General features: G+C 25.0%; 1 protein-coding gene across 1 annotated transcript in view; it reads right to left on the reverse strand.

The window, feature by feature from the left end:
• Positions 1-14139, reverse strand: part of LOC100200510 (neurogenic locus notch homolog protein 1-like) — a gene marked incomplete at its 5' end in the record, with an annotated part of 131557 nt that overhangs the window by 47708 nt on the left and 69710 nt on the right. The window contains 2 exon segments of the mRNA NM_001309709.1: positions 2707-2820; positions 8435-8513. Coding sequence (NP_001296638.1) covers positions 2707-2820; positions 8435-8513 — 193 coding nt within the window.

Genomic DNA, 14139 nt, shown 5'->3' on the forward strand with positions numbered 1-14139 from the left:
AATCCCAAAATTTAATTAATTCTAGAAAAATTACAGAAACGTTTAAACTTCAGAAACGTTTACAAGCATGAACTTCTAAAATCAACAATTTGTAAAACTGTTATGAATGGTCCAAAAAAATGCGCAAAAATTGTTTTCAAGAAAAACAAAACTTGAAGACCAGAAACTTTTTATGGCATTTTCAATTCCCGATCACTTAATTCGCCCCTTGGAGTCTATCAACAACTCTTTTATAGAGCGAAATTCTGTTAAAAAAAAAGCACATCAATAACTATTTTTTCAATATAACCTTACCATGTACATTTATAACCTATATAAATATTCTGTTGACATATATTCATACTATTTTTAAATAAGAATGCTCTAGAAATTGGGACAAATATGGAAACAATATTAAACCTCAAATTTGGATTACTTGGTACCAAATGCGGTTTCAATAAAAATTGATTTTTTTCATAATATCTTAAACGAGAACCCCATTCACAACAAAACAGCACTTAAATAAACTGTATCTCTTATTAAACCTTGTCTTATTAAAACAACGTTTTATTTAAATAGCTTGCTGAGGTTGTTTCATTTAAATAGCTTTTTGGTTTTCTCTGTGGAGTCAAAATCAGTTCTAAATTTGATATGAATAAAAAAATATATGTGTTTAAAATACTACTGTTAAAACTTGTTTTATTTTTGGTGTGAATGAGTATAGGTCAAAGTTAATCAAAAGAATTAAGTTTTCAAATAAAAATTTTTTGCAGTTAAAAAAGATTTTAATATTCATAGTTTATTATTACCCCAACAATTAAGTTGATATCAAAACTTTTAAACAACAAATTTTTTTGTGATGAAATTAAAAACCTGTCAATAATTTTTTTTTTCTATCTTAATATAAAACAAACAAAAAATCTTCAGGGTTTGAGCAGAGTTGACTTTTATCACTATAGTTATAAAGATTTGATTATTTAATCAAAGATTTAGTTATTTTACACAACAAACTATCATTCATTTTATTGTACTTTTGATGTTGTACTTTTTCCAACCACATTTCCACATTTGTGTTATGCCAAGTTAAACGTAATCTCAAATCAATACTTTTTAGCTTAAATCACTGAAATTAGTTAATTAAAAACCCACATTTGCTTTTAATAAATCCATACTTTGTAGCTAAAATTACAGAAATCAGTTAATTAAAAACCACATTTACTTTTAGTAAAGTTTTTTATACTTCTTTAATATTGTTGTTAGTTGTGTTTTGTGATATGTTTTGTTTGCATTAATGTTGTTAGTTGTGTTTTATTATTAACTGTGTTTAAAAAAAAAATTTAATTTTTAAAAGTTTATAAATTTATTTCAGAAATTTATCAAAGTTTTTAAATTTCATAATTTTATTGAAAGTGCTGAATTTTCATAAGTTCATTGGAAATGCTAAATTTAAAGGCATTTAATTTTGTACTTTAACTTTATTTAATCAACTTTAATTTTTCTTTTTTCAAACAAAAAAAAAAAGAGGAAAAATTGAAAAAATTGAAGTTGATTACAAAAAAATAGTTTCAATGAGAATTATAAATATTTTTCCATGACAATATAACTTAAATGAATTGTATGGAATTTGTGGAAAATGCCAAACTATTGTAGTAAAACTATTTTAGTAAAAATGGCAACACCAGAATTATTTTATGTAAACTCTAATTTCTCCAAAATCAAATAAATTATTATAACTAGAAACCAACAGTTTTGTCAAAATGATATATGTATATTTCATTACCAGGAGTAGGACATGTGGGTCAAATATAGAAAAATGAGGAAAACCAAAACTCAACCTTAGAGTTTTCTTTCTTAGACCTATCAAAAAATTGTTAAAGATGTTTAAATGTTGTATTACACCAAGATTAGCACACAATTGTTGTATTAAAAAAAGAAAACCAAATGAAGGAATTAGATAATTTTGTGAAGATTTGTTTAAATATCCTGTGAGGTATCTAATGAAAAGATAAATAAATTTAGTTTTAGAATAAGCGTATATGTAAAAATAAAAAAATACAGAGATGGTAGTAATCAGTTAACAGTGTGGATAACATACTTATTATTATGCCCTGGTACAAAATTTATAAGTATCTTATGCAAATCTAAAAAATTATTGATTTTCTCAAACTAAATAATAAAAATATTTTTGTGCTTTTGATATAAAGGTTGTTAATATTTATTTTGGAATAAAAGGTTTATAGCTAGGGTCTAGCAAAGACCATTTCAAAATTTTGTGACACAAACTTTAGAAAATCCACAACTGTGTGATCCAACCACCTTTAGATCTACCAGAAGAAACAGAGGTTATAAAAGTTCTTACACCTAAGGAGCTTCTCAGTGGAAACACCAATGAGCATTTTAGTTGCCTTGATAAATTTATAAAATCTTAAAAATACTCTTTTAAAGCAAAGTGTAAAGCTGGGTTTTTAAAGAACGAAACTTAATGGCAGACAAAGGAAGGACAGTGTTTAAAGCATTAGTGTTGAGAACATTATAAAAAAGTTGAAAGTTAAATTAAATAACATATATGTTTATAAATAACACATATGCTTATAAATATATTGTGTTTAATATTCTCTTTTTAATCATTGCTAATTAATAAACATGGTTCTTTTTTTTTAGTTTATTACAAAACATAAGATTTTAAATATAATCAAATTAACTCAAATATAAAATAAAGAAACTAACCTTTAAAACCGTCAAAACATTCGCAGATGTAGCGCCCAATATCATCATTACAATTACCATTACCATTACATGGATTTGGAAAGCAATCATCTATGTTTGTTGAGCAATTATCTCCTACAAGAATTAGTTTTATTATTTTATTTATGCATAATTAATAATTAAATTATCTAATTGATTATCTAAAAAATATCTAAATATTGATGCATAGGAATATTCATTGTTTGTGAATATTAGTTTTAATTTCTACTTTATTTTACAATTTTACAATTCAACAACCATTCCCATAGTTAAACAAGTTTTATATGTTTATATATATATATATATATATATATATATATATATATATATATATATATATATATATATATATATATATATATATATATATATATATATATACTAATATATAACAGGCCTTGTTACGAGATTTCGCTGCATAACAAAAATGCATAATGCAACCCAGCAAATATATTTAGTATTGTTCAAGTTCAATGCTCAACTCAGCAAATATGTTTAGTATTGTTAGAAGTTATATTGCATCACTAGCGCCTTTTCAAGTACTGCATTGTAATTAAAGTTATTTTATTAACGCTTTTAAAATTACAAATAAAATTTAAGTTCCAATTTGAAAAATCATTTTTATTGTTTTTTTCGAAGATGAACTAAATTTTATTTTGAAAAAAATATTTTTTCAAAAAATGTAACATAATATTTGTTTATTTTCTTATAACTTTACAGTCGGTTTTTGGTTATTTTATTAACTGTTAATAAATTTTTTATTATTTATTTTGTAAACTCATTTTAATAATGTTTTTAAACAATACATTTTTTATTATTATCAGTTACTGATAACATATCCGTGATCATAATTTATTTTTATAAATTAAACAAACGTCATTAAAACTTTACGTTATTGAATTGACAATAAACATAATATCTTAATAATAAAATATTTACATCAAAATAAATAGAGCATTTTTTAAACTATTATGACAAAAAATAATTTATATATTTAAAAGGAATTTATATATTTAATTCTTAAGATAAAACTTAAAAGATTTTCTTTAACTTATTTTTAACAACAACAAAAAAATTATTAAACAAACTGTTTCTTTAACAAAAAATCTATTAGTTTACAATTGCAGTTAAATACTTTTACTTACGACTTTATTTTTTCTGAATAAACGACACGTAAACCATATCAAAAGATAATTTAAATATTCTAAAAGATAAATATTTTTGCGTAACACAAAACCAAAAAGCTTTTCACAGACAAAATGCAAGCTGCGTAACGGAACCTGATATATATATATGAAAATACATATATATATACATATATATATATATATATATATATATATATATATATATATATATATATATATATATATATATATATATATATATATATATACACATATATATATATATATATATATATATATAACAATTGGAATTCTCTTCCTCAATGGATAATAAAGTTTGGTTTCTGAACACTATTTTTTGTAATTGGCTGTCATAGTCTTAATTCTATAGTAATTAAGACTCAACATACCGTGTGTACAGCATCTATTCTATTCTATATATTTTAGAGATGCGCCAGGTACCCAGTTCGGACCCAGTAATTCGGCAGTTTTACCGGGTACCTGGAATTGACCATTTTGTTGATGTACCCGGCACTGGGTATCTTTAAAAACATTTTTAACAGACATAATCTTCAAGTGCTGTAACAAATAAATAATAAAAATAATAAAACAAATTTTGTTTTAGTGTTACTTTATATTGTGTAGAAATATTATTAACCAAATAAAAATAGTGCTTTTTTTTTTTTTTTTTCACAGCAAATGTTATTTTTTTCGCAAAAAAACATTGATATTCAGCAATATTTCTTCTAAATTTTTCCCGAATGGGAAGGGGGGAGTTCCGTCACCCAAATTATTTTTCTAGAATAGCCCCTGTCTTGATAGTTTCTGAAGTTGATAATTCCTATGTATTAAATCTAGACGTGTCTAACTTAAATTATGTTTTAGAATATATTTTTCCTATAATATAATGCAAAATTAATGTTTAAACCAACAACCTTTTAACCAACATAGACGAATTTCAACTGAATTTTTTTATATACACACTTACATACACATTTACATTTACATGGTTGATCCTGAAAATAATTATAAAGTTATTCAATATATAATTAGCTTATTAAAAAGTAAACAAACAAAAATATACAACTCTATTCACATTTGATTACTTGAGGTATTTTTATTTTATGACTTTTTTTAAATACAAAAATGTTGACAACAAATAAATTTTTTTTTTTACTCTTCAATTTTTATTATCCTTAAAGAAACGAAATGTCAAAAAATTAATAATGTACAAAATTAAAAAGCTTTAAAATCTTCTATAAAAGAAACTTTTTGCTCTAGCCCATATAAATAGGACCGTGTTTATATAAACAGAAACAAAATAGAAACAAAAAGAATACTATTAAATAATAAATAATAATTATATCAATAAAAATAATATTTAATAATTTGAATAAAAACAATTTATTATAAACATGAAAATTTCATAAGTTAAATTTAATCAAAAGAAACTTTTATTTAAATTAAATTTTTATTTAAATTTAAAAACTAAATTTTAAAATAAATTATTATCTACTAAAATTTAAACTATAGTTAGAAATTATTGGTAACAAGACAACTAACTTCTATTGATGTTTATTCAAATTTTAAATTTTAGAAAAAAAAAATAGCTAAAAAATAAAGTAATAATTTAAAGATAAAACAAAACAAAACAAAAAGTTACTGAAGATCAAAAGTTTCCACCCAATGTAAAAAACAAAAAAAAAAACAAAAAAAAGAAATAGTAAATGACAAATTATTTCATTCAATCAAAAAAAGATAATCTTGCTGATAGTATAATATCTTCTTAAATAGTGCTTAACTGTCTCAGCTTGAAAATTGAAATAAAATTTTTTTTTTTTTAATTGATTACTATTAGCATATTCAGTAATTAAAGAAACTTTTTAAAAACTTTGGACTATTAGATAATTCACAGGAGTTTGGAAATGTGTGTGAAAAAACAAGAAATTGTTGTAAACAGCTGAAAGAAAAAACATTTCAAGAAAAATGGATATGTATTTATACTTTCACAAACATCAATAGATATTTATGAAGTAGAGGATAACATAACAAATCCGTTCAAAACAAAGAAAATCATTTAGAGAACTGTTTGATTCGATGAAAAAGGAAAAGACAAAGGAACTCGTCAATTATATAAACAACTTTGTTACAAATGAATGTTAACCAGTTATTGGGTTACCTCTTATATAGAGTTAATACACAAAATAATAAGACTATTGCTCATGCTGGCAATGCACCTTTTAAAAACCACATGGAAACAATAGATACCTTTAACATAGCAAACCCATAGTTTTAATGCATTCCCTTACACTAAGTAGGGAGCAAATGAGTTAAGATTTCTTTTCGCTTCAAAAGACATCTATTTTCCAACAACCAACAAATTACTTGATCATACAATAAGTCATGTTTTAAATACAAAAAGTATTTTTGCTTAATAAAAAGAACTTGTAAGAATGACATCTCATTTTGTTTTAAATGTTTTGGATGCAAAAGGTGTTTCTGTTTAAAAAAAAGAACTTGTAAGAATGACAATTGATTCTCTTTTGAATATAATTAAAGATTCTTTTATTCCAGTAGATGGTGATGAGTGTCAAATGTATTTAAAGTTGGTTGTGATAGAGCAGGGTAACAAGCATCAATGAAATAAATAAAAAATGATCGAAAAGCAAACCAAATATGCTTCAATATGGTTTTATTGCCCTGAAACTAATATGCTATCGAGATTGTAAAAGCATGACAGTGTGGCAAAATTATTCACCAAATGCATTAAGGTTGTTAAACCCTGTGTTTTTGATAAGAGAAACAGAAAGTAATCAAGATCTGCTAGATCTTAATTAGTTTTTGCCTAAACTACTGATAATGCATGAAAAGAATTTAATGCCAAAGAAATTGAGTCGCCAGTTTGAAAAAAATTCTCTATGTCAAAATTTATATCGAAAGATTTAAAATTAATCCTGGATGATTGATCATTAAAAGAAACATTTACAAAAAACTAGTTATTGAGGGTGGTCACAAATTCCTACTAAAACTAGAGATTTTTCCAAAAGTAAAGGACTGACTAAAAAACTACATATCAAATCTGATCAAAAAAGCATATGCATTACACATTCATATTTAAGTGGAACTACCTTGATTTTAAAACTACTATATCAATGTCAAATAGATTATAAACTTTGGGTTGAAAAAGCAGGACCACTTGGTGAAGCAATACATAATGCAAGAGACAGGGTTATTCCTAAAATAAAATAAAACAGTGGACTGCAATTAGATATGTGTTGCAACTCTGGTGAGAATGGTAGGATATCTACAACAGGGTAATTAATAGATTTTTTTCTGACAAGCTAATATCTACTATAAAAAATCTATGCACTCATATGTACCGAGATGTTACATAGCATGTTACTACCACATTTTTGAATGAGTGTATTACTTCCTATAGTTTCTGATAAGTGTAAAATTTAAATTAAAAAAAATTTCAAGAGTTAGGTAATAATGCTACACTTAACATTATTGCAAATATGTCATGGGCAAAAATTAACCACACTCTCCATTGAGTCCTATTTCACTCAGCTAAATTAATTATTCAGCTGATTTGATTATTCTTAATGATGTTTATGGTCTTTGCAATTTATCTATGGAAGGTCTAGAAGTAAACAATAAAGATATAAGAAACTATTTAAAGCTTCTTTCTTATAAGACATTGCATCAAGAACAGCTTACAGATGTGATGAGTCGCCTTTTAGAGAGATTTGATCCTGGTGTTTTAAACCAAATTACCCATTTGTATCATTCAAAATTAAGTTATAATTGTTGTTCAAATAAGCATAAAACCAGATCTCATGATCATATGTTTTTGAAGCTAAAAAGATATTTTGCTATTTTTGAAAACCTTATATATGATTAGTTATGAAGTTACTAACATTTTTTACTGTTTATAACATTTTTTATTATTTCTACCTTTTATCCTTAAATATATATAGCAATATCAAACCATAAGAACTCTTTCTATATAACTTTATTGTATTAATGTAATATATTGTACTAAATCTAAATTTGATCAAATACTACTAAACTTCTAAACAATAAAGAGTAGGAACCAGACCCCTAAATTAATTTTTTGAATTTTATTTTCTTTAGGTATATCTAATAACTCTTATAGCTGTCATCTAAAAAATATTTATATGAATATTTATTAAAACACACTAAATTTATCAAAAATGCCCAAATATGGTAATATGAATCCAGTCCAAAAATTTAGTTTAATATCAAAAATTTAAATTTTCCTATAACCAACAAAAAAATATCTTTCCAATAAGTCCTTAATAAGTTTTGTAGGATTTTTTATCATTAGTTATGATTCTGTTTTTAAAACTTTTCTTTCTGGGTCCACAGTGCCGTTGTGTTGTGAATTATATAAAAAATAATAATAAATAAACATCTCAAACACTTTTAATAAAATGAACTTATTAAAAATGTTTTAAGAAATGAACTTCCTGAAACACTTTAAAAAATTTTTAAACATTTTTCATAATGTTTAATTTGAATAAATTATTGAAAAAAATGTAAAAAGAATTAAAAAATACCAGAAAACCCTGTAGCACAAATACATTTTGTTGTATTTTCTTTTGTCACAATACAAGAACCACCGTTTTGACATATATTTTTTTGGCATATGGCATCACTAAACAATAGAAAAAAAAAAAAAGTTAATTTTGAATGAGTTTTTTAAATAGATCTTATATCTATAATAAAATCTTACACCATTTTAAAGTAGTTTCTAGGTTTTGTACAGTGATTCTTAAAGTGCATGCGGTCTTTCAAGATAATTAGAGCTGATAAATCTTTCTTGGCTTTCAAGGGGTAGTGTTATGCTTTGTTTAATTTAATTTAAATAGCAGTTTCAAGAAACAAAAGTTTGTCGTTTGTTTTCTAATTAACATAGCCTGTTGAGATTAATATGAAGTTAAAAATATTTTTTTAGTACAATGTGATTTCCCATTGGACTGGTAAAGTAGTTTTTTTAGTACAATGTGATTTCCTATTGGTTCATTTTTGTCTTTTTGAACATTTTTGGTTACTAACAAAGTTTTTTATTTATTTTTTAGAGCAATAAAAAAGAGATTAAGCAGTTTTTAGTAAACAGCACATCACCAACAAGCTATTTATTAAATAAACCCATAAATCAGTTTTAAAATAATTTTATTATTATAAATAATAGTTCTATTAAAATAATAATAATAATAATAACAAAAATAATAGTAATAATAACAATAATATATAATAATAACATAAGATAAAAAAAAATTGTTCAATTATAGTAATAGTAATAATAAGTATGTTTACAATAATTACAATGAAAAAATAATAATAATAATAAGGGCAGCATATAATTATTTATAATAATAGCTTAATAATTTATTAGGATGGTATTACTCATACAGAAATCTGATCAAAGGAGTGACACCAATTTTTGAATATAATATAAGTAATAATAAGCAAAGATATATACTGAAACATACGGACCGTAAACACATAGATTAAAGCACATAAAACGTACATTAAAAAAAACTTGTAGAAACCATAATTAGCAGATTTTAATAACAAAAAAAAAAGAAAAAAAAATAACAAACAAAAAGTACTGATGATAATTGTAGTAATAACGAAAAGAAAATTAAAAGAATATTTTAATAGTAAGGATAATGTCTAAAAGTTAGAATGAAAAGTTTTTCAGAATTTTTTTAAATTGATTTTGACTTTTTTCCAACAAGTTGATAAAATATTTTTTTTGCTCTTTTCAACTAAATTTATATTTATTGATAAATTTTAAGTTTCAATAATACTAATAATTTTACAATAATACTAATAATATAATGAATGTATCAATTTATATAAATTTAGTTGAGAATAGCAAAAAAATTATTTTAGCAACTTGTTGGAAACAAGTTAAAATCAATTTAACAAAATCAATTTAAAAAAAATCTGGAAAACTTTTTATTCTAACTTTTATGTTAATAATAATTTAATAGCTAAACAAAAAGTCTTATAAACCTTTTTTATATGAAGTTTTTTTATAAACCTTTTATAATACTTTATAAATCATATAATAATCGAATAAAAGTAACACAATCAAATAAGTTTAAAAGTCTAACTTATATTTTTTTTCATTTTAAAATCAAAACTAATATTGGTGCTAATAATAAAAGATATGTAAATTTAAAAATTATTCTGATATTTGCTAAAAAAATTAAAACTTAAAATCCCTTTTTTTTTTAGATTTAGTTAGGAACAGTGCAAATAAATTTGATTTTACGGTAAATGAAAACAAAATATATTAATTTAACAAAGTAGAAAAACGGTTCTTCATTTAATTGCAAGTTTATTTTGCAAAATGTGATGTTAGAATGTTCTATTTCCACTTTTTGAAAAAATTATTGAGAGTGTTATGTACCTCAGAATAATGTTTTTCTACTGAAACATAAGTTATACATAAAAAAGTTGTGGAGAAAACATAAGTTATAAAAATGTTTTTATATGCTGTCTCCTAAAGTTTTATATTTTTTTAATAGTTTTATCTCAAAACTAAAAAATATGGCGATGAAACAAGATTATTAAAATGTTAAGAAAAGTCACCAGTTGAATGCTCAATGTAGCAAAAACGTTTTTTTTAAAAAAGGAAAACCCCTATCTAGTTGTAATTGTGTAAATCATCTAGATTTACTAGATCAATCAAACTAGATTTACATAGTATAAACTATACATTCCAGTTAAAAATTAATAATAAAAAGTGAACATTTTAGATAAAAAATGATCTTAAAAAACTAATAAAATTAAAAAAGACTATTAGATTTTGTAACTGTTCCTCAGAATGGAAAGTTTCATCTCTTGTTAATGAATACAAAAAAATTTGCAAGATAGTCAAAAATGAATCAAGAGAAGCTAGACAAAATTATCAAAAGAAACTATGTAATATTGGCTAAGGAAAATCCAAAGTTAATTTACAAATATATGAATAGCCAACAACCGATTAATAATTCAATTAAAGCATTACATAATGAGAATGGAATAGCGACAAATGACCTAAACCAGATATAAGTTTACTGAATACAAGTTTCAAGATGTATTTGTTCGAGAGAATGATTTAAATTGGCCAGCATTTGTATCTAAAATCAATAAAGATTTGAATTTTGATGTAATCTCATACAAAGATATTCCTAATAGATAAGAATAATTAAATACAGAGAATTTATGTGGAGTAGACCTTATAAAACCTTTAATCTTAAAAAATTGAGCATATAGAATAGCTCTACCATTTGCAGCTTCGATTGAGCTTAGTGAACTTAGTGAAAAAAAGAAGTAAACTGTCACCATTAAAATATTGTCCAATTTTACTCACTTCTGTACCTTGTAAAATTCTAGAAGAGGTTGTGCAAGATTTTAATATGAATTTCCTAAATGCAAATAATACTCTAAAAAATTAATTTGAAATATCAACACGACTTTGTTAAGAAAAGATCTTGTTCAACCAACCTTATTGAGACATTATAACCAATCTTATTGACACATTCTTGTATTATTTATCTCAGAACATACATGAAGATGTAATTTAAATAGATTTCGCAAAGGCATTTGATTTGGTGCCTCATAAAAGACTACTAATAAAACTTGTGATTTCTGGTTATTGTTAAAATGAATTGAAACATTTCTTAAAAATCGATGACAAAGAGTTGTCATGGAAAAACTGTCTCATCTTAGAAGTATATATTAAGTGGCGTGTCGGAGCCAGAGTAGGGTGTGTCAATTTTTTTTTTTTTCGAAAATCAAAGAGTAGTGAAAATATGTGATTTTACCATTAGGTAAATACAGTAAAATTTAAAAAATAAAATTCTAGTAAGTGCTAGCTTGGTAAATTTTGATTTGAATATTTAAACAATTTTTTTTTTTTTCGAAAATCAAAGAGTAGTGAAAATATGTGATTTTACCATTAGGTAAATACAGTAAAATTTAAAAAATAAAATTCTAGTAAGTGCTAGCTTGGTAAATTTTGATTTGAATATTTGAGATTTTTGGTAGTTTTAGACCTTAGTCATAATTTACTCAAAGGAAAGGGCTCACCTCTATCCATGCCCAGCAATTTCCCAACCTTGTTTGGTCTAGCCCCAACTTTCATGACCTTACTGCACCACTAAGATCATAGATCTTTTATATTGAAATTTAAAATTTTATATTTTAAGTGAGCATCTATGCTACTTACACAGACTATTTTTACAAAGTTATAACTTGCTTATACTTTTCTTATCAGAGACTTGCAAAATAGATTTTATGAAAGACTGGGCGGGTTGTATAAGGTAAGTACATAGTATAGCCACTGATTTTAGACTCTTTTGTCAGTACCCTTTTAGTTATTCTCCCTCTTTGTAATTGTACGCATTATTAATCAAACAAAGGAGACCCCTCGCTTTTAAAAATAAATAAATAACAGTTAAAACCAAGTTTTAAGCTTATTTAACATTTTTTAAAGTCTTTAGCTGCTCCCTTTACAAAGGTTGCCATACCTTTTTTGCTACTATTTGACATTATATGTCTACAGGCAAGCTGAGCACATATATATGATTCTCTTTGTTCACATGGCTTGCAGCTTCAGTTACCGAATTGACACATCTTTCAACTGACTATGTATGAGAATTCTAGTTCGGAACATCCATAGGATAGTTTACAAACTTTAATTGCGGCAGAGGTAAGAATACAGGTAAGTGGAGGCTCAAGTACATTTATGTTTCATTTCATAAGGTCTAACAGCTGTTCAGCATTAGGATTTATTTCTGGTGTTTTTCTTTATCTGAGACTACTATCTCCAACTACCTCATTTCCTTCTTTTTGTATTTTTAGAATTCTGTTTACAGCTTCTTTTCTAACTTCTGCATTTTTGCTGCAAAGCATGGTTTGTAAAATTGCTTCAGAATGTGCATACCATGGTGGTCGCCTAATTGTTGGCATAACAATATATAAAACATCTTTATTCTGAATAAAATAAGTAGTTTTAGTTGATACAAGACATGTCTAGGTCCCTCAATCCAACTTGATTTAACTTTAATATTAAACCAGTCAAGTATATAAACACTAACTATAAAGTTCACAATTATCTTTAAATTCTCTAGGTTTTCACCAGTAAGGCCATGATGAAATATCCAAAATCTGCAAAATCAAAGAGCTGTTGTTAGCCATTTTCCCAAGTGTTCCAGGCCAATTTATTATAAGATAGCGTTGCACCATCTAAATGTTCAATTATCAATGTTTTAACCCTAATTCACCAGTGTGTAGATCACAAACAATCCAAACTAATCTTTTATCTAATTTTTTTCTACCTATTGCATGACTCCACCTGCACAACTAATATTGATATTTGTACTATCTTCCTAAACGGCCATGAGATGTTGATTTTGATTTTTACTGTTTAACCAGTCAACCAAGTGATCTGCAATACCTTCAGTTTTTTTTTTATTATTGTTCATATCTGGAACAAAATGAAAAAGATAGTCAACACAAAGATCTTGAACAACAGAGTAAATGCCACAAACATTTTTGTGGCATTTACTCTCCCCATAAAAAATAGACATGAAACTGGGTTTTCTAGGTCTAATTCAAACTCATTGTCTAATTCTTTTGCTAACTTTTCATGAACCTTTTTGACCTAATTATGAACTATAATGTGATGGCAATCACTCATTAGCTTTGCATCAATCAAAGCAGCTGTGGCTATTTCAGGAGCTTCTCTTAAGCTTGTTTGGTGTCTCATGCTAGCCAGAGTAATATTTTCAATACTCATAGTATTATAAATGGATCATGTTTGATTCAGAGAAGATTTACTTTGATTTTGATTATCAAATTGGATTATATTCCGTTGGATTATATATCTGTTCACAATCATCTTTAAATGTGGAAGAGCAGCTGTTTACATAAGTTGTTTCAACAACTTTTATGATGTACATAATCCTAAAAAAATAAAACAAATTCTTTTTATTTTTAACCTGTATTTAAACTAAGACGCAATTCTTTCATGTGTCCCTCTCAATCACACCATACAACAACTTACTTAAAACCACAACTACTCAAATCAATATTTTTTCTTAAAACTACTATACAAGATCTTAATCCAAACTTTAGTTTTTTCTCCACTCAAATATGGAGCAGGAAGCAGCTAAACTGATTTTGAAATATGTTTTTTGATAGCAACTAATAGTTTCAAACTTACTCCATCTAAGGCAATTAAAGAGATAAAGATTCGTTCGCA

Source organism: Hydra vulgaris, chromosome 02 (genome assembly GCF_038396675.1).
Source record: "Hydra vulgaris chromosome 02, alternate assembly HydraT2T_AEP".
Lineage (NCBI taxonomy): Eukaryota > Metazoa > Cnidaria > Hydrozoa > Anthoathecata > Hydridae > Hydra > Hydra vulgaris.